Consider the following 20,794-nt stretch of genomic DNA (forward strand, 5'->3'; position numbering starts at 1 on the left):
ATCTCAGGCCTTTCTTATGTCCACAGTTTTGTAGTAGAAGCTAATGTTTATCAAGTACTTTTCTGTGTTAATAAATTTAGGTCATTTAATCTTCAGAGTGTAAACCCTTTGAGGTAAGAACTCTTATTCTTCACACTACACAGATGGGAAGGCTGAGTAAAGAGACATGTGACTTCCTCGGGGTCACAGCTAGTAGTGATAGGTAGTCCAACCCGCACCCCCCACCTGAAACCAGTAAGCCATCCGCCCACGCCTTCCTGGCTGAACTTGGCTGATTTCGTGTCAGTGCACAAGTTGGTGCTCAGTGGGAAGGAACTAAATGCTGCTTGATTTGATGGCTCACGATTACACCACCCCTTTCTCATTTATACATGTGCCAGTTGATTTTAGGTCACCATGTCATGCCCTCATTGGGGTCTTCCGTCTTAGACCTGAGCTTGTAGGTCCCTGAGCCTTAGCTAATCTGGTTATTTGACTGCTTCTCTTTTTCTTCCAAATAGTTCTGTGCGTTCCTCGGTTCCTTGCTGATCCCCTTTGCCTACCTCACTGTGCTGGAGCTGTCCAAGTCCCTCCCCGCAGCACTGCTGAGTGCAGCTCTCCTCACCTTTGGTAAGTTGTCTTCTAGCACGTTTCTTGGGAAATTGTCTGCTACACTGTGAACGTGGCTGGAAATCAACACATTTACAGATCTGTCTATGGGCCCAGTTGTTAAGTAACTTTAGAATTAAGTAAATGTATTATACAAATCTTATTTTATTCACTACTGGTAGTAACTCCCTCTCTCTCTCTCTCTCTCTCTCTCTCTCTATATATATATATATATATATATATATATATATATTCATATATATATATGAAGCAAGCCTTTATATTATTAGAAGGGAGAGTTGACATAGACGAGCTCCCCCCCCCCCCCCCCCCAGTAGGATACAGCAATGACCATTTCCATGTGCTGTCTTTGACTGGAAGGAAAATGAACAGGAGTGTAAGGCATGATTAATGAAGCAAGAGCAAGCGGAAGGGGATTTGTCATCTTCGGAGATTCAAAGCCTTTCTAAATCATTCTTCTACCTCTGAGAGAGTTGAATACATTCATTCTTATCCAGTTGTTTGGATAAGAAGATAAATATGTGGATGAGTGTATGTGTGTGTGTGTGTGTATGTGTGTGTGAAGAAGGCCTAAATTCTAATTCTGCTTCTCTTAGGTTACTATAAAGATTAGTTTGTATTTCTTAAATTAATTTTAGCTGAATGCAAGGGCGATGCCTCAAAGAAGCTTGGTAGCAGGGGGTAGTTGGATAGGTAGGGAGACTGTGCAGACTTCGGCATTGTCATGAGGAGTTTGTTAGTCTGAGTGAGATGGGAAGACATTGGAGAGTTTAAGTAGGGACATGATGTAATGAAGTTTTGTTTCACTTTGGCGCCTATCTGGAGAATCAACTCCCAATGTAGACTTCATGCAAAATGGTAAGGCTACCCTAGGTGTAGGTCATTTGTGGCTATATGAGCAAGGTGGCAGAACTCTCTTTTTGAGGCTGGAAATGAGCCCTCAACTCAGGACTGCTCTATCTGAATGAGTGACGTGATCCTTTCTTGAGTAAAGGGCCTGGAATAAGAAGTGTGGGATACTATCATTGGGCTTTGGTGTACCCCCAAGCTGTGACTTTCCACCTCCCCAATGACTCAGTGGCTCATCTAATCTTGACTGCAATTAAACACAAGGGGGACTTATTGCTGGGGTGTTTGGTTCTCGGGGACCCATCTCTGATCCCATTTTTTGACCACTGAGCTCATGTTTTTCAGACACAGGATGCCTCACTCTGTCCCAGTACATCCTCCTTGACCCCATTTTGATGTTCTTCATCATGGCTGCTATGCTGAGCATGGTCAAGTACAACTCCTGTGCTGACAGGTCAGAAACACCGTCTTTGGGAGTGTGTGTGTGTCTGGCCGGGGAGGGGGGGGGTGGGGGGGGTAGGTGGGTAGGTGGGGTCCAGAGGCTGCGGCAGCTCCAGAATTTCTCTAATGGCCAGGGACAGGATAAGTGCCTAGAGGACTTGTCTTGAGGCTGAGTTTAAGGCAATCCAACTTTTTAAAAAACTTAGATCATAAAAATAGATTTGAAAAAGTTTTCTATAGATTTATTTTTGCTTTATGACTAAGAAAATGTCGATTTATATTATTTATATTATTTTTCAAGAATATTATCATTTTTACAGTGGGAGCGGATTTAGGGCTGGGTTTGTGGATATTATGGAGGATCCTAATGCCTTCCAACCAATTTATAAGCTACCCGTTGCTGGTTAGGAGACCCAAGGACAACTTTATCCTTCACACTCTCCTTGCTAGAGGGGAGGGAACCAGGGTAGATCCTACTTGGGATGTTTGTCTCCCTTCCCTTGGGGGGTGTTACATCCAGCCCTGACCTAATGGTGGGAATAGGTATTAAAGGCTGGCTTGAGTGGCCCCTAGCAGTCAAGAGGATCCCTGCAGGCCCTGCTAAGTTCTAAAGCTGTACTAGAGGGCCTCGTCTTCCCCAGGGTAGTCCTTTCCAGATCATTCTTCTACCTCTGAGAGAGTTGAATACATTCATTCTATTCAAACGAAAGAGCTGATTCGTCTAGGCTTTTCTAGAAGTCCACTTGGTTTCACCATGACAACACTCACTAAATTATGTTACCTCATTAAATGATGTTATGCTAATAAAGCCTGATCCAGTGGCCACCAGGTCTCTCTGGCTTTGGGTTATCTCTTGTCTCTGCCAGATTCATTTCCACCTGCCGTTTCTGGAATGCATACTCTGTGCCAGGTACTGTGCTGGGAGCTGGAGGTACAGCGGGACTTAGGTCTGGCTGGTAAGGAGTGTTCGCTCTGGCAGGGGAGGCTGCCAGACTGAGAAAATTGCAGCACAGTGTGTTAGGAGCTGTAAGTACAGCAAACCTTGGCCCCGACGGCCCTGGTTGGAACCATGCTCCACTGCTTGCTAGCTGTGTTCCCTAACCTCTCTGTCCTTTGCTTTCCCCATGTGTACTAGTAAAAGAGGATAATAATAGGATTTACCTCGTGGGGTTAGCGAAAGTTGAAGAGTTAATGTGTGTAGAGTTCTTGGAGCAGTGCCTGACACATAGTAAGCACTCGACAAATGCTGGCTCTGACAGGTCCAGAGGTGACAAAGGAGAGGGCTGACTCAATTCAGTGGCTTCTCTGGATTTCCCTCTGACATCCACGTGATTGGTTATCCCTTGAAGAAAAGCTTCTTGCTTACTTATCCAGGAAAGCATTGACCCCTCTCACAGAAAAAGATCCTCCTCACTCTCACCCACACTGTGCTTCCTGCAGTTTCAAGTTTCACAAACCATACTGTCCTTGGAGCCACGTGGTCCCCTGAGGTTAGGAGCCCTCACAGGGAGGACACAGCGCAGCCCCTCAGAATCAGAGGACCCGCGCCCTTGCTCACTGATGCTCTTGCTTTTGAGTTTGGTTCCAGCTGCCAAACTGAATTCTGTGTCTTGTTGGTTTTCAGGCCCTTCTCTGCCCCCTGGTGGTTTTGGCTCAGCCTGACTGGCATTAATCTGGCTGGTGCTATAGGGGTCAAGTTTGTTGGCCTCTTTATCATCCTGCACGTGGGATGGAACACCGTATCAGACCTTTGGCACCTGTTTGGAGACCTCAGTCTTTCATTGGTGAGAACCAAGTGCTTGTAGAAATGTCTTTGCTCCCCAGTATTGCTCAGCAGAGCCAGTGGCCTACCTCCACCTTTGCTGCAGGCGCGAGTGGCTGTGTTCTGGGCCCAGGTAGGCTGGACCAGCTGCTCTAGGTAGGCAGCAGGACGGGGAAGTGGGCCATGGCTGAGAGGCTGGAGCGGTATAAAGGGTGAGGATAGACTCACATTCCTGGAATTCATTTTTGGCATTTGTGTCTGCAAACTACCCAGCCAGAGGATTCTGTCCAGTTGGGCTCATGCCAAATACTGGTATATGTCAGGCGCCAACGCAGGGGACCTCAGGTGAGATGGTCAGGGAAACTCTCTGAATTCACAGGTTTTTCCCCCGATCCAGGCTTTCCAGATTTGGAAGCCAGTAAGGTTTATTACAATATTGTTTATGAAGGGCTGAGTCTATGCAATATGCTTTGCCTTCATTATCTCATTTTCCTTACGTAACAATCTTGTGTGGTAGGTAGTTAGTACCCTCTCTTTACAAATGAAGAAATCAAGACCTAGAGCGGTAATAACACGCCCCAGGTCAGACAGGCCATAAAGGCAGACCTAGGGTTCCGACTGAGGGGAGGCAGGCTCTTCTACTAAAGAGTCTAAATGCTACTCCATGGCCTCTGAACCAAGTCCCAACAAGTTTATTTATTCAGAAAATACAGACGTGCTGTCCCCTAAGTGTGAGACATAATATGCAGATGAATAAAACAACGATCCCTGCCTTCTAGAGACAATGGAGAGAGAGAAATAAGTGAACAGGTAATTATAGTTCAACCAACGAGTTCTGTGAGAGCACAGAGGAGGGTGTGAACGAGTCTCAGGTGATACAGGAGGGCTTCTGGGAAGACACACAGGCCTGAAGTTAAAATAAGGAGCAGTCATCCAGGTGCTGGGTGGGCTGGCCAATACAGGAAGCTCCAGGAAAGTGCAGGGGACCGGTGTGACTGGGATGTAGAGGGGACCGATGAGCGATGATGCTGAAGATACAGGCAGCGCTTCGTTGGTGGTGCAGTGACAGTCTGGTGTCCAGGATGAGGGCCTGGACAGGCAGCAGGGGGCTAACTCCTGTTCAGTCCCCGGCATTGTTTCCGTGGTGGGTGTTATGGAAAGCGTTTCCACAGAGTTTTTCTTTATGGCTATTAGTTTTTCAATTTTATTGCGACTCTGACTTACACATAAAAACATCTATAATGCACTTGTAAGGCATAAGGAATAACACCGGCTCTGTCTGCAGGTGACTGTGGGAAAACACCTGACTGCGCGCATTCTGTGCCTCATAGTGCTGCCACTGGCTCTCTACACGGCCATCTATGCTGTTCACTTTGCGGTGCTGAATCACAGGTACAGCAGAGCCTGTCCAGCCACTCACTCTGTCTTCCTCCTGCCTCTCAGCCCGTGGGTGGGCCGTGTGATTTCCTGGGTCTGTGGTTGGGATGACAGGAGGGGACCCAGGGTGTTTTCCTGTTGGTTTTCTCCTGGGTTCTATCTTTTGGGTATCCAAAATGCTCAGAAAGGCCAGTACTCTTAGTAAAGAATTTCCTAACAGCCATAAGCCCCTTATGCCTAAACAAAGCGCCTGATGTCTAAGAGGAATGAGCCACCATAAGTTGTGCAGTTGGGGTGAGGATAATAGTAACAGTAACATCAGCGGCAGCTCCCATTTAACGAGTAGCTACTGAGTATCAGGAGCATTCAGCATTTTGTACCATTATCTCATTTAATCACAATTACTTTGCAATCTTCAAACCCCCTGTTTATAAATGAGGAGCAGAGGCTAAGCCAAGTTAGGTATCTTCCGAAGGCCCCCTAGCTAGTAAGTGGCTGAGGTGGGGTTTGGACCCAGTTTCTCCTCCTCCATTACCCATATCTGTCTCATGACGCCTCACTGCCACTCTGGCTGTACTTCTTAAACGAGCCGAGCAGGGCTCTTTCTAGGCTCCTGGGAAGTTGTGGTCTCACTGCCTTCTCTGGGCTCTGCCCTGCTGCTCTCCCACAGCGGTCCCGGCGATGGCTTCTTCAGCTCTGCCTTCCAGGCCCGGCTCTCAGGAAACACCCTTCACAACGCTTCCGTCCCTGAGTGTGAGTGTCCCCCGGCCCTGATGCAGGGCAGAGGGTTTGCTGGGAGTTGAATTAGAAAAGACGACTATGATAGTTTGAGTTATTTCAGTCTGTAGAGGGCAAAGTGGGAGAAAGATCCAGTTATTTCCAGAACTAGTACTCAAGAGAGGGAGTTGGAACACAGGAAGTGCAGAGGTAGATGTCCTGAGCAGCAAACTCTTTGACCCTAAAAAGAGACTTCTCCATTGCGGCTGTGAAAACATCCGAGCAGCTCTGTGGGAAGGCCAACCAGAGAGGCTCTGTTTGGACCTTCGGGGCCGCTGGTCAGTTTCCACCGTGGTGTGCTGTAACTCACGTGTGTTCAGTTATTCATAGGTAGTAACTGAGCAAGGCTTAGCTACGTTGGAGGCGGTAGGTGGACATACTCCAGCGTGTGAGTCTGATTTAGAGAGTCTCTGCATGATATGACTGCTCAGTACGTAAAGTGGGAACACAGGGTTTGAGAGAGAGAGTGAATGGTCTGGGAGCTGACTCCTGGCAGAATGTGTAGATTTACACAGATGGAGAGAGAGGAGCGGGCATATTGGGCAGAAAGGACAGCATGATCAAGGCCAAGGACAGGGCAAAACTCAAAGCACAGATTATGTGCAGAAAAGTACCTGAAAATAAGGTTGAAAAACATAGGTTGGGCCAGATAGTGAGGGTTTGAGATGTCTGGATGAGGTGTTTGACTTCATTACACAGGCATTGGAGACCCAATGGAGGTGTTGGGCAGGGCGGAGGCCAGGAAGGCTGTGCCTTAGGGAGATGCCTCTGGTGGTTAAGTATAGGATGGCAAGGGGGAGGATGGGATTGGAGGCAGGAGATATCCTCTGGGCATTGAACTGAGACAGAGATAAGGCAACCGGGCATAGACAAGGGAGGTTGGACACGGAAATGAGGGAACAAGATGTCACTGAGGACTTGAGCCCAAGTGATTGCTCCCTAGAGGCAAAGACTGTCTTTTAGTGTCCCCAGCGCCTTGCACAGTGCCCAGAACTCCGGGCCCTCCAAGACAGTGTAGAGTAGGGGTGTCGAACTCAATCAGAGAAGGGGCCAAAATCTAAAATCCAGCCTAAATTGCGGGCCGAATGGTTTACTGAACAGTCATAAACTGTCATTGTGATGGAAACGCAGCGGAGTACAGTGATGACAGCGCGGTGCAGGCCACATTGCAAGGCCTGGCGGGACGGATTTGGCCCGCGGGCCTTGTGTTTGACACATGTGGTGTAGAGAATGAGAAAGAGGAAGGCAGGCAAAGAAGTCGGTTTGGAAAGGCAGATATTGAGTTCTACATCAGAGACTTTGACTTTGAGGTACTCGGGGAAATCGTGCAATGGGGCCAGCGGGGTTGGGGCTGATGCCTTCAAAGGAGGAATCAGCCAGATAAAGGGTGATTAGTGCTGTGGCAGTGCTAGGACCGGTAAGGAAACTGTAGAGAGAGGAAGAGACAAAGGCTGAGGTCAGGTCCCTGGGGATTGTAGGAGGAAGGAGACCTAGGAAAGGAGCTGCGGAGGAGCCATTCATGAGGGAGTATGGGGCTGAGAAGTAGGAACAGAGGGCATTTCAAAAAGCAAAGGTGGTCAGCAGTGTGTAAATTTCTATTCGTCATTTCTAAAGCCGAGCTCAGCTGTGATCTCTTCCATCAAGCCATCCTCTTCTTACTCCTTGGGCCAGAAGTCATCCTACCCTGCCCTGGGCTCCCACATGTCACACATTGTCACATGTGCCAAAGCACTTGCCCACTGTCCTGTGCTCGTTAATGCATGAAGCCGTTTTCCCCAAGAGTGGGCTTGCTGTGGGTGCAACCAGGCTGCTCCACCTCGGATCCAAGTGTAATAATTGGCACAGTCTGCTGACCAAGTGAATGGACGAAGGAAGACAGGGTGGGCTATCTCTGGTGGAGTGAGACCCCTTTTGGTGGAGTGGGGAATGGCAGGATGGCCAGAGTTTGAGGGATTGAGAAAAAAGGGACAGTAAAAAGAAATGAAGTTTTCTCTGCCCCCCCCCCCCCCCTTTTTTAAACTTGGAGTAAAGAAAAAGCCCAACTACCATGAAATAGTTACTTTATATGGTACTGGATTCAGAAGCACAGAAGTCTGTCTTAACTGTGTATCATACCATCATATCTTGGGGAACATTCCAGATAACGACATAGAATGCTTCTTCCTTTATTCCATTGAATGTATGTCCAGACTTGACTGAAGGACAAGCGGGTCTAATCTTTCACTGTTACCAACTGCTCTAATCGCACTGTTACTACCCAGGTCCTTCCTTGTGCGTAGGAGGGAGGGAAGAAGGGCAGCCTGCAGTGAACTCCCTCCTGAGTTGACCCTATAGGAAGGCAGTGGCACACCTGCTTTGGGTATCCTCAGCCCAGTGGGGTTTGTAAGAGGGTCATGAGCTCTAGGGCTTGGGAGGCCCCTTCCAGTCAGCGGTGGCTTCTAGCATTGTGCTACTCACTCCTACCCCCACCCCCGCCTGCCTTCCTCCTAGACCTGGCCTTCGGCTCTGTGATCACCGTGAAGAACCTGCGGATGGCCATCGGCTATCTCCACTCCCACAGGCACCTCTACCCTGAGGGCATTGGCGCCCGCCAGCAGCAGGTCCGTGAGCCTCTTCTGTGCCGGTAGGGCAGCACCACCACACTGCTGTGGGACTGAGCCCGCCATTCCCATTCATGCTGTCCACCCTTTGCTTGCGCTGTTTCCCCTGCTTCCTGCACCCTCTTCCTCTTTGCCGTGGTTAACTCAGCTTCTTTAGGCTTCAGCTCAGGCTTCAGTGTTCCCCTCTGACCGCCATGGTACTGGATTACCTGGTACTGGACTGGGTGCCAGGGCCAGGGTTTGAAGCTGCAACCCAGCTACCTGTCCTTGATCAGAATCAAACCTGAGACCCTTTGGTGCATGAGCTGACACTCTAACCACTGAGCAACACTGGCCATGGATTAATTACTTTTTTAAATGCACTAAATCCTCTCTGTTACACAAGGTATCATGGTCCTTCCTTCTTGTGGGAAAAGTCCTCTAAATGAAGAAGGAAGGCGAGAATCTCACTCAATGCTGTTTCTGAGTCCTGCTGGGAGACCTGATCCCTTGGGTTGGTGGCTGGGGTTCAGAAAGGCTTACTAAGCAATGTTAGTTTGCTGTTGATTGTCCTGTGGCTGGTTGTGCTAATAATGATGGCCTCCTCCCTCCCCTTTCCTTCTCCCTCCCCTCGCCCTCACCCAGGTCACCACCTATCTGCACAAGGACTACAACAACCTGTGGATTATCAAGAAGCAGAATACAGACTCAGGTAATGTGGTGGGGAACTGACACTTCTTGTGTGATTACTTATTCTCAGTCGTGCACATTTCTCATGCCCCCAGAGAAAGGTATCAAGATGGGCTTTCCTGAGCATTCTTTGACATGTTTACTATCTCAGTTATCCTTCCAACAGTTATTTATTGAGCACCTACTAGTTCAAAGTGCTATTGGCTGCCTAGGGGATTAGCAGCGAGCAAGACAGAGATCTTGCTCTCAGAGCTGCATTTTGAAGCCAGAGAGCAGGACCAAAGCTCAGACTTGATCTAGAGTAGGGGTGTCGAACTCAATCAGAGAAGGGGCCAAAATCTAAAATCCAGCCTAAATTGCGGGCCGAATGGTTTACTGAACAGTCATAAACTGTCATTGTGATGGAAACACAGCGGAGTGCAGTGATGACAGCGTGGTGCGGGCCACATTGCAAGGCCTGGCGGGACGGATTTGGCCCGCGGGCCTTGTGTTTGACACATGTGATCTAGAGAATTACCTGGACATGCCACCAGGGGCTGGTGAATAGCCCCAACTGGGGCACATGCTGGCTGCTCTCGTTTCTAATTTAGAACACGCCAAGCATTGCAGACCCTAGCATATGGTACAGCTCCAGCTGTGTTGATATGATAGTGTTGCTGCCTACTGGTCATCCTTGGACTGAGCAGTCAGTTGGAGATCTGAGTGCCTGCCAGCCCTGTGCTGGGCCTATCTAGGCTGCTGTCTGCTAGTATGCTTCTGCCTAGCCGGGCAAAACTGCTCTGAGGCATACCTTTTGGGCTCTCAGGGCCTATGACATGGGTTGTATCTGGATCTTGCTTTTTTTGTTAGGCAGCTAGCTCTCTGCAGGCTATGCCTTCTGCTGCAGCTGCGAGAGAACAGAGGGCATCTCCACTCACCTGAGCCCCTGCAGATTGTCCTGTGCCACAGGCATCCTCTGTGACTCCCCAGCAAACACCATCTTGCTCAGCCTGTCTCAAGTCAGCTGCCCCTGAGCCTTTGTGGGGAAAGGGCAGATGATCACCTGAATTCACCTTCTTTGTTCCTTTACCCACTCCTCTTCTTGCTGTGGTTTTTGTATCACTGTCTTTGCATCCTATTCTTTAGTAATATAAATTATGACCCTCTTAGGCAGGATCTCTGCATATAGACTTTAAGAGTCTTTTCAAATATTATTTTGGGACACACCCTTCTCTAGTCCTCTGAAACAGTCAGGGCCTTTCCTGCTGGTCTCTCTGTATCCTGACAGCATCTCTAGCACATGCCGGTACTGTAACTCCCAATGGGCCCTCAATCAGCACTGGCCCAATGGCGAATGGTTTCAGGTACCAGTGCTTGTTTCCTCTTGGCAGATCCCCTCGACCCTTCATTCCCAGTGGAGTTTGTACAACATGGAGACATCATTCGACTAGAACATAAAGAGTAAGTAAGTTTGCTCTTTGGGATAAATGATTGGTATGGGCACCAAAGGTAAGGAGTTGTTTTTTAAGCTGGCAATGAACAGAAGTCTGGTATGAACGAGGCTTTGGCAAATGGAACAAGCTGCTGGAGTAGTTACAACATCTCAGGCACCAGAGATAGAGCCTCCCAAACCCCGCTTCACCCCTCCCCAGCACACTCTGCTCAGCACCAAAATTATTTGAGGTTTTTTTTCCCCCCTGATGAATATGATTATGGATACTTAAAATTTAATTTCATTATTAAATAATTTTTATTTTTTAATAAAGTAAAATTTATTGTTATTAAATTTACTAAAGGCCTAGTACATGAAAATTCATACACTAGAGGAGGGGGTACCTCAGCCCAGACTGCCCCCTCTCAGTCTGGGAGCCCTTAGGGATGTGAGGCAAACTGGCGATCAGGGGCAGGCAACACCCAATCATACCTCTGCTGTTGACACTGCTGGTAGCACAAGCCTTGGCCAGCCCTGGTTACCTGAGCCTTGGGCTGACCCTGGGCGGCTGGGGGGCCAGGGGGCTGAGAGGACTGGGGGACTCTGGAGGCAGGCACGTGGAGCAGCTGGACCCACCTGGGACTGGGGCCAGCCATACTGTGTGCCTGCTGCCCTGGTGGGGCTGAGGGGACTGGGTGCTGCCATCTTGTGGCTGTGGGCACCACCATATTTGAAGGCATGGCAGCCAATTAGCATATTCCCTTCTTATAGGCTGTGGGCACTGCCAGTTTTGTGAGGGTGTGATGGTCAATTAGTATATTCTCTTTATTAGGTAGGATTTTTGAAAATTTCCAGAATTTTGATGATGAACATCTATTTCTTATTATGGATTAAAGTAAGCACAAATAAATAAAAGCTAAATTAAATCCCTATTTTCCCCATAAATCCCCACTTTATAAAATTGGTGGTGGGAGTAGAAAATAGATAGGAGAGAAAGGTTTGCTATCTCTGGCATATGCAGATTATAGATTTTAAGATTCTTCTACCCATACCTGCGAGCTAAGTGCTTCAAAGCCACCAAATGTGTTGTCACTGCCTCCACCTGCTCCTTCCACCTGAAGGTAGCCCCTTTCTTGGCATGCAGTCCAGTACTACTACCATTTGTCCCTCCTGGTTTGAGCAGTTCTGCAATTCTCTAGATATTTCTTGTGAGTAAATAGTCAAGGAGTTCCTGATACGCTGAATTTTACATTCAGGTTCTTTTTAAAATCTGGACAGGTGACTCTTAAGTATCCTTGGTTAAAGAAGAAACTGCACATCTCTTTTCTTCCAGATAATGGAACTTCTCTCTTCTAACTTCTAGGACCTCTCGGAACTTGCACAGTCATTATCATGAGGCCCCCCTGACCCGGAAGCACTACCAGGTCACTGGCTATGGCATAGTAAGTGAGCAACTGAAGTGTACACCCTGGCTCAAGCCATATGGCTGAACATGTCCTCCCCAGAATGCTGGCATGTTCCTAAGGATGGAGGCTGTACAGGGACTCAGCATTTGGGGACTTTTGGGCTAGGTTTGCTGTGGAAAAACAGTCTATGAAATCTATCTGTCTCCATCTCTCTCCTTCCATAATAACCATGCCACTTTTATGTTCTGACACTTAATAAATGTCAAATATGAATACTGTGTCGGTCCCTTTTAAATCACATTGGATGTAGAAGCCACGGACCCATAATGTGACCCCAGATGACTATCCTTTGCCTGGTCCCAAGTTCATGTTTGCCTTGTTTTTAAGGATTACTCCCCTCTGTAGAGGGATATTCACCACATTGCTTTTGGATTTTTACTACCTTGGGCGATGCAGATTATAGAGGATGCTCAATGAGTATTTATGGCTTGGACAGTAATTTGAAAACAAAAACGAGTGGGTAACTATACTTATAACTAGCAGTTACATTCCCTTGCAAGTAAAAATTCTGGGTTTCATAAAGTGGGTTTTCCAACCCTATTTGCTCTTCCCAGTTTGTGTTAGAGCCAAGACTCTGAGCTTCACCTTTTTCTTGTGGCCATCTCCCGAGGAGAAATAGGCACAACTGTCTTAATTTCCAAAGTACAATGTCCAGGCCAGACCTTTCTGGTTTAGCTGAGTGAGTGTCAAGATGGCCAAAGTCATGGATGCAAATGGCCCAAATCAATTTCTGCTGACTCAGGGTAATGTCTTGAGTTTGGTTTAAGGGCAGAAACATCTATTTGGAATTTAGACTCTTGTCCTATGAAGTGAAGGCTTGGACATCAGGTTCCAGGAGTTATGCTAACTTTCTTGGTTGGAATAGTGAGTGCTGGAGCAGTATCCATCACTTAAAATATTTCCGGGCCCTCTTGTTCCCTTTCCCACCTCAGTCATTGAGGTCAATTTCGTCTTTGACGTTTGTTACACAGTGGCATCTGAAATGTCTCCTCTAAAACCATATTACTTTCTTTGTAAGAAAGTAATTTTTTTTCATTTCTTTGCATTGTTTCCCTTGCCTTGTGTTAGAATGGGACAGGGGACTCAAATGATTTCTGGCGGATTGAGGTTATAAACAGAAAATTTGGAAACCGGATCAAAGTGCTGAGAAGTCGAATTCGCTTCATTCATCTGGTCACAGGCTGTGTCCTGGGCTCCTCGGGAAAGGCTCTGCCCAAGTGGTGAGTCTCTGGGGTTTTGATGTTCCAGTTGAGCCTCATGCTTTTCCTTTCTCACTATAAGTATTCTGAAAGATTCCATCTCCCACTTGTCAGAGTTCACCTAATGTTTGCTTATTTTGAGTGGTAGGTAGAGGGAGACAAGCATCAGGTGTGTTGTAGAGCACAGAGTTCCAGAGTTCCCCTGGTGTTTTATGTGCTCTGATAGTTGAAGATTTGTACCTGTGTAAACGTTTGTACTCTTTGGATCTATCTGTCTTTCTAAAATGGGAGTACTGTATGCTAGAATACTCCTAAGATAGCTCAAGCTCGAAAAAAGCATGGCCACTGGGTGAAAAGAGAGGGGTTCCATGGATGTAAGGGCAGTTGACAGTGCTTCTCCCTGGCGAGTTTCAGGTCTTCTAAGAGACTCCGTGACTGTTTCCACAGGGGCTGGGAGCAGCTGGAAGTTACTTGTTCTCCATACCTAAAGGAAACCCTCAACTCCATCTGGAATGTGGAGGACCACATCAATCCCAAATGTGAGTGAAGTCACTCCCTGGGCTGGCTCTGACAGGAAACATTTATAAGTAACATCTTAGACAGACAAACCTTTTAGACTGCTGTTGCTTTATTATTGTTTCCACTTTCGTCCTTTTTAAACCTAATCTCTTCATATGAGTTGTCTATACAGGTGGCTCCTTTTGCTTCTCATCCACTTACACTTTCTCTCCTTGAAATGACCAGTGACCTCACTCGAGGCCAGAGCTACTTGTCTCTTCTCATTTTCCTTGTCTTTTGTCAGATTGGACTCTTCTTCTCTGTGGCCTCTGTAATGCAGATCTATCTATCTAGTCTTCTGGGCTCTTCTCCCTCCTGCACCATGAGCACCTTCCACCCTCAAGGCTTAGAGTAGGCCGGTGCTTTCCCTCTGTGCCCCCATGTAGAGCTCCTCTGCTCCCCACATCCAGCCAAGACGTTTACGAAAAGTGACAGCCACAGCCCTGGCCTGGGCCCTGTATCTATACTCCCAGGCTCCAGTGTGACATTTCCACATCAATGTCATCTTCAACTCAGTGCATCTTTGGATTCATTGCCCATTCTCTTAGACTGCCCTCTTCTTGCTTGATTTCTTTTCTCCCTGCTTCCCATTTCATTCTTTTACCACCTAACTTAACCAACCAGCTAGTTAATTATCTAAATAACTCCTTTTTTTAAATTCCTCACCCAAGGTTTTTCCCCATTAATTTTTAGAGAGAGTGGAAGGGAGAGGGAGAGATGGAGAGAAACATCCTTGTGAGAGAGACAAGACACATTAATCGATTGCCTCACCAGGGTTGGGGATTGAGCCCCCAAATGAGGTACTTGCGCTTGACTGGAATTGAACCTGGGACCCTTCAGTTCACGGGCCAATGCTCTATCCACTGAGCCAAACTAGCTAGCAACTCTTTATTGAGTATGACAGAACCATGTGGGCCCTGGGGGTATATTGGTGAATGAGATAGACTTGGTCCCTATCTTACAGCTCTTCTACCTAGCAGGAGGGGCAGCTATGCCAGTACCGAAATGAAGGGTGACTGTGCCAAAAGCTGCCAGAGCACCCAGGCCTTGTCATCTGTTGCCTTTGCATTTCTCAGAATGCCTGATGAGTGCTTAATACCAGCTGAAGGAATAACCAAGAGTTAAGCAAAGTTTTCTTCCATCTCCCCAACACTTTCACCTACTTGATAGTCAGCTTGTCAGGAAAGCTGCACTCAGACTCTGGCAGCTGTGTGGGTGCATGGACAGCTGTAAGAGAGAAGGTATGACAAAAGTTCCCTACTCTGTCACTTCTTTTTCTAGTGCCGAACATCAGCCTGGACGTGCTGCAGCCCAGTTTTCCCGAGATCTTGCTGGAGTCCCACATGGTGATGATCCGGGTAAGATGGCCCCCTCCCATTTGGTGTCTTCTCTGAGAGCTCCAGGCCATCCACAAATTCAGATCAGAAACCAATAGCCATGGTTTAGACCCTCTGCCCCCTCGTGAAGGACTTTGAAAGCTTATCACAGAATGATGATGGTGATGAAGATGATGACAATAATGATGACACCAGTGAAAACTTATGTAGCTCTTATGTGCCAGGCGCCACTGTAAGGGCTGTACACATACTAACTCATTTAATGCTTACTACAGTCCTTCGGTGATTATTGTTCCCGGTTTACAGAGGAGGGGACTGAGGCGCAGAGATGAATACCTTGCTTAGAGCCACACAGCTAAATGTGGGAGGTAGATCCAGGCTTCAAAGCCAGCTGGCAGGCTCTCCGAGTCAGTGCTAGCCACACTACCTTCCTCTGGCTCGAAGTGATTCTCCAGGCTGTTCAGGTGGCAGAGCCCTGAAAACCAGTGTCCTCGGTTAAAGAGTGTCAGAACATTCCATCATATGAAGTTATGATCAATTAAAATGAAGAGCTAATTTTAGCATGTTGATTACATGCAGCATAAAATCCCAACCATGAGCCACTCCTGTTCTAGACAGAGACAAACCATTATGGCACATGGCTGACTCTTTTTAAGGTTTTTAAGACTCATTGTTTGTGCTCTGTATCATTAGTAGCTGACAGCAGTTGTAGCATCAAAGGTTTAAAAATAATTGAGAGAGGAAATCCTTAAATTGAGAAATTCTAACTTAAATTCTCCCCTGTGGTTGGAGAAACACTGCTGCAGCTTTGATGTTTAGGGGGAACCCCTTTACTCTGGCTTAGGAGAACCGGCATTCTGTAGGAACGATGTTGGAGAATCCCTGTTTCTCAGCCCACAGGGTTGCAGAGAGGTGTAGCAGTTGTTACTTCCCCCTGTGAGCCGATGTCAAGTGGACTTTCCTAGAAGTGGTTATAGAAGCAGTGTCAGTAAATACAGTTGACTTAAATCACCAGATTAAATTTAAAAATTCAAATTTTGTCATTTCTGCACTTTGGCAGGTGATGAGTTGACAGCAAGCAATCTCTGGGTCACTTCCTCTCTGCCTCTCTGCTTGTAGCTGTCACTTTGGCCTGATGACACAGCTACTTTCAATACGTGTCTGTCAGTCAAAGTATCATTCTGGGTCTAGGTAGAATTTTATGACTAAATCTAAATAGTCTTATTTTCTCTTTCATCATAGAAGAGTTAGAGTCCAACAAGAAAAGGGATCCTTATTTTATTATTGAAGAGGAAGAGTCAAAGAAGAAAAAGGGACATAGGGGACTTACTCAGCCAATGCAGAATCAGAATGGGGGGAGAGACCACAATAGTCTAGACCCGTGGTCGGCAATCTGCGGCTCGTGAGCCACACATGTGGCTCTTTGACCCCTTGAGTGTGGATCTTCCACAAAATACCACAACCTGGGCGAGTCTGTTTTGAAGAAGTGGCGTTAGAAGAGGTTTAAGTTTAAAAAAATTGGCTCTCAAAAGAAATTGTACTGTTGATATTTGGCTCTGTTGACTAATGAGTTTGCTGACCACTAGACTAGACCACAGAAAGTGCGGGGGAGAGGGAGGAAGGCCTAAAGCTGGGCAGGAAAGTCTGCCGTGCCTGGTGAGGTTAGCTGGATCAAGCCTGCTCTAGTTTTAAGCATAGAGAATAATGGACAAATGCATATGCCTATACTGGCTACAGATTTTTCCTTCCTTCAGTTTCTTGGTTTAGTACAGGAGTCAAATTTCTCAGAGTTTGGTGTGGTGAGTAGGATGCCCTTGAGTTATTATAGTTCTGGCCGGAGTCCCTGCACAGGACAGCCCACACCAAAGACTTCTCTAGCCCCAGAGGCGGTAGAGCCAAGGTGGAGAAACCCTGACCTGGCCAGAGCACCTTACTCTTCGGGAACTGCCTTCTCAATGGGCCCTGAGGGTGAGGCTGATGCCAGTCCTGCTGGTTAGCAGCCAGGATCCTGATCATTTTCCTTTCTGTTTAGCAAAGGCTGGGTTTTGCCATGTGGACACAAGGCTGTTGGATATTCTTGGCTATTGATTAAAGGAGCTTGAGTCCCTCAGGCTAAGTGTGCATTTTCAGCCGCAGTAATATCACCTCCAGTGGGTAAAGTGTGTTCTTGAGGGCAACCCCCCTTAACTTTGTAATGTATAAAGCACAGGTATTCATCTATAATAATAAAAGCATAATATGATAATTAGATCAAACAGCCAAATGACCTTCTGGAAGTCCTTTTGGATGAAGCTGGGCAGCAGTTGCTGAGGCAGAGGCAGTTAGGGGCAATCAAGCAGGCAGGTGAATAGTTAGGGGTGATGAGGCAGGCAGGGAGTGGTTAGGGATGATGAGGCAAACAAACAGAGGGGTTAGGAGTGATGAGGCAGATAGGTGAGTGGTTAGGGGGGATGAGGCAGGCAGAGGAGTTAGGGGCAATCAGGCAGGCCAGCGGTTAGGAGCCAGTGGTCCTGGATTGTGAGAGGGTGCAGGCTGGGCTGTGGGACTCCCTTACCCCCCTCCCTGCATGAATTTCATCCCTGTGCTCAAATTTCATGCACCATGCCTCTAGTATAGTATATAAACAGATTTATAGTATAGCTGTGATATTACAATGTCACAGTGGGAGGTGTTTAGAAAAAAAAAGTCTGAAAAGTATGTGAGGGGCAATAATTTAAAAAGTTGAGAACACTGGTCTAAAGAAAAATTTCAAAGTCCAGGGACTTATCAACATTCCTGGGTTTGTGTTTAAAATTGGCCTTCTGAAGGGACAAATAAATCGGCTCTTATTTTATGCCCCGCCCCCCCCCCCCCCCCCCCCCCGCACTCTCTTGACACCTGTCTTTGGCCTGCAAGATGGGTCTGTGTTTTGTGCCCATAAGAAACAAATCCCTCGTTCCTCTTTCTCTCAAGCAGGGAGGTCTGACTGGGCTGTCTCAGGAGGGAGATGGAGACTTACTTGTAGGGAGAAGTGAGGCGATGTCGTAGGCAGGTGAATAGTGACTCAGAGTGAGCACCGGGTTCTTCCTCAAGGGGGCGAGGAGGGAGGGCTTCTCCTGATGCTCGGCCATTACCAGAGAACCTGGGCCGCACACTTCTGTCCGCCCTTGACCTGTCTTGACCAGCTTTCCTCTGCCACTTTCCTGCAGGGGAACAATGGCCTCAAACCCAAGGACAACGAATTCACATCCAAACCCTGGCACTGGCCTATCAACTACCAGGTAGGCCCGAGCTAGAGCTCCTCCCAGAAATGGAGCCAGAAAGAGACGTGGTGGAGGTGGGGTGTGCTGGGGACTGGACAGGGCCTCCCGCCTGGCATGGGGTGGCCAGGACGGGGCTCTGTTCTTTGCTGGTTCTACCCTGCCTTCCCAGAGAGCTCGCATTCTGAGCCTCCTGCCCAGGCTCCGCGTCTCTGAAAGGTGACCGGTCCCCTCATCCTGGTACATGTGCAGCGGGGATGAGCCAGGCCCCAGATCAGCAGTGTGTCCTCTGCTCCGCAGGGCCTGCGCTTCTCGGGGGTCAATGACACGGACTTCCGAGTGTACCTGCTCGGCAACCCGGTGAGTGCCGCTCGTGCCCGATACGCCCTCGGGCGGGCCTGTGAGAGCGCAGCTCTCCTCTCACTCTCCGGTCTCACTCCCGTGCAGGTGGTTTGGTGGCTGAATCTGCTGAGCATTGCCCTCTACCTCCTCTCAGGGAGCATCATTGCCGTCGCTGTGCAGAGAGGGGTGCATCTGCCTGCGGAGGTTGAAGGTCAGGTCCCTGGGCCTCTTTCTCCCTGGCCTGGCAGCTGGCAGGGAGCCTGCAGTCAGGGGAAGGCCTGCCTGCTGATGGGCCCCTCTCTCCCTTCTCCTTTGCTTTTTAAAACTCACAGTCACAGATTGCCTGGTGCCGTGTTAAACATACATCTTCCCATAAACCTTACAGGGTAGGGATCACTGCCCCATTCGATGGGCTAGGAAACCAAGGCACAGGGGTTAAGGAACTTGTCCCAGGGCATATGCTAATAAGTGAGAGATCTGAGGGTCAGACCCAAGCAGCCCGAGTTCAGTCTTCACTTTTAATCTCTGTGCTCCATACAGAGCCGCTGTCTTTTCTCTTCTGCCCCCTCTTGTTCCGTGGCCCTGTCCTCTAGTGGGGAGAGGGGAGCCCCAGGGCACGGTCTGTGGGTTCCCATCCTAGTGCTGGTCCTGGTAACTTTAGCTGCCAGGCCATGGACCACAGCATCTGAGACATTCACCTGGGCTGCTTTGGCCTCTGCAGCTCCCTGTCTGAACAGCCAGAATCCCAGACTCCCTTCTGTCCCACCTCCATCCTCCTCTCTGACCTCACCTTGGCCCTATCTGCCACTGCAAACATCTGTGTGCAGCAAAGATGTGGGCAGTGGAGGTGGGGAAGTTGTCTGTGGGTGTGTAGGGTTTTGGTTTCTTTAGGGGCTATGCTGCTTTTGCTGGTGTCTGGCACCCCTGCTGTGGGTGCTGAGGCCTCACTGGGCTGGGCGGGTGGGGAGCAGGGCTCTTGAGAGCCAGCTGCTCCTCTCCTCTGCCAGCTGTTGGAGGTGTTAGGCGTGGTCCAGGTGAGGGAAGGCCCAGTAGGTGAGGTGGCCTATTTATGTCACACAGCAAGGATGGGGTAGAACTGGGCTGGAGCCCAGGATCTCCGCCCTTCCCTGCGCTGACGAGCTGTGCTCTTTGGGCAGGGCTGTCCCAGGTCCTTCTGCGAGGAGGTGGTCAGCTGTTCCTGGGCTGGGCGCTCCACTACTTCCCCTTCTTCCTCATGGGCCGGGTCCTCTACTTCCACCACTACTTCCCAGCCATGCTCTTCTCCAGCATGCTCACAGGTCAGACCGCCGCCTGGACTGGGATGAGGGCGGGCGGGCTGGCGGGGCAGGGAGGAGGCCGCTATGGAGCAGTAGGGTCATCCCCGACAGGCTGTGCCAGGTTTCTGTCCTCTCGTTAGGCATTCTGTGGGACTCTCTCCTGCGGCTCTGTGCCTGTGGCCTGGCTGCCTCCTCTCTGGCCAGCGGCGTCCACATGGGGGGAGTCCTGAGCCTGCTCCTGGGAACTGCCTACAGGTGAGCCTCCCCTGCACGTCCATTGCTGCTCCTTGGCCCCACCCCGATCCTCAGCCCTGGGTGGAATTTAGCCCTGGGGACTCTCCATGGGTGCTGGTGCCTGCGCCCATCTTCAGACGTTTGATTCACTCAAGTCCAGTTTGGGCCAGTCAGACAGTTTTCAAAGCTTCTAGCATGCAGCCACATAGGAGAAGCATGGGGCTAGCCTTTGCATTCTTTCCTGTGCCAATGGTTCCCAGCCTGTACCACAGGCATGCCGGGAGGGTGTGCCTCTTCCGTCCCAGTGGCTCCCTCCTGGACCAGCGCTCAGGAGGTGTGAGGGAGAGGGTGGGTTTGGGGTACAGGGTATGGGGTGGCTCAGAATAACTGGAAGGAGGGTGTTGTTTGGAAAGCTAGGCCTCTCCCCACCTTGCAAGTCTACACAGCTCACCTGTTGAGAGGCATTGGCCTGGAGGGGGCCAGGGACAACATGAAAACGTGTTGGGAATAATGACCTATGACCTGAGAGCATTTCCACTTTTTGACAAATACTCTAGGCCAGACAGCCCACGAGCAGACCTCTGGCTGACCTCTGTCCTCGGACTCTGGGGAAGAGCTCTTTCCTGTACTGTCACTAAGGCAGCATC

General features: G+C 48.9%; 1 protein-coding gene across 1 annotated transcript in view; it reads left to right on the forward strand.

Moving 5' to 3' along the window:
- The window catches only part of POMT2 (protein O-mannosyltransferase 2), a 33,185-nt gene that overhangs the window by 9,730 nt on the left and 2,661 nt on the right, over positions 1-20,794 (forward strand). Inside the window, exons 4-20 of the mRNA XM_036430402.2 lie at positions 501-609; positions 1,804-1,912; positions 3,524-3,683; positions 4,947-5,053; positions 5,709-5,791; positions 8,306-8,415; positions 9,040-9,106; positions 10,455-10,524; positions 11,859-11,937; positions 13,030-13,181; positions 13,608-13,699; positions 15,000-15,076; positions 18,244-18,315; positions 18,595-18,654; positions 18,742-18,847; positions 19,794-19,934; positions 20,054-20,168. Of these exons, the coding sequence (XP_036286295.1) occupies positions 501-609; positions 1,804-1,912; positions 3,524-3,683; positions 4,947-5,053; positions 5,709-5,791; positions 8,306-8,415; positions 9,040-9,106; positions 10,455-10,524; positions 11,859-11,937; positions 13,030-13,181; positions 13,608-13,699; positions 15,000-15,076; positions 18,244-18,315; positions 18,595-18,654; positions 18,742-18,847; positions 19,794-19,934; positions 20,054-20,168 (1,709 nt within the window). The remainder of the gene's footprint in view (positions 1-500; positions 610-1,803; positions 1,913-3,523; positions 3,684-4,946; positions 5,054-5,708; positions 5,792-8,305; positions 8,416-9,039; positions 9,107-10,454; positions 10,525-11,858; positions 11,938-13,029; positions 13,182-13,607; positions 13,700-14,999; positions 15,077-18,243; positions 18,316-18,594; positions 18,655-18,741; positions 18,848-19,793; positions 19,935-20,053; positions 20,169-20,794) is intronic.

The sequence above is a fragment of the Pipistrellus kuhlii genome, unplaced genomic scaffold, assembly GCF_014108245.1.
Source record: "Pipistrellus kuhlii isolate mPipKuh1 unplaced genomic scaffold, mPipKuh1.p scaffold_m20_p_1, whole genome shotgun sequence".
NCBI lineage: Eukaryota > Metazoa > Chordata > Mammalia > Chiroptera > Vespertilionidae > Pipistrellus > Pipistrellus kuhlii.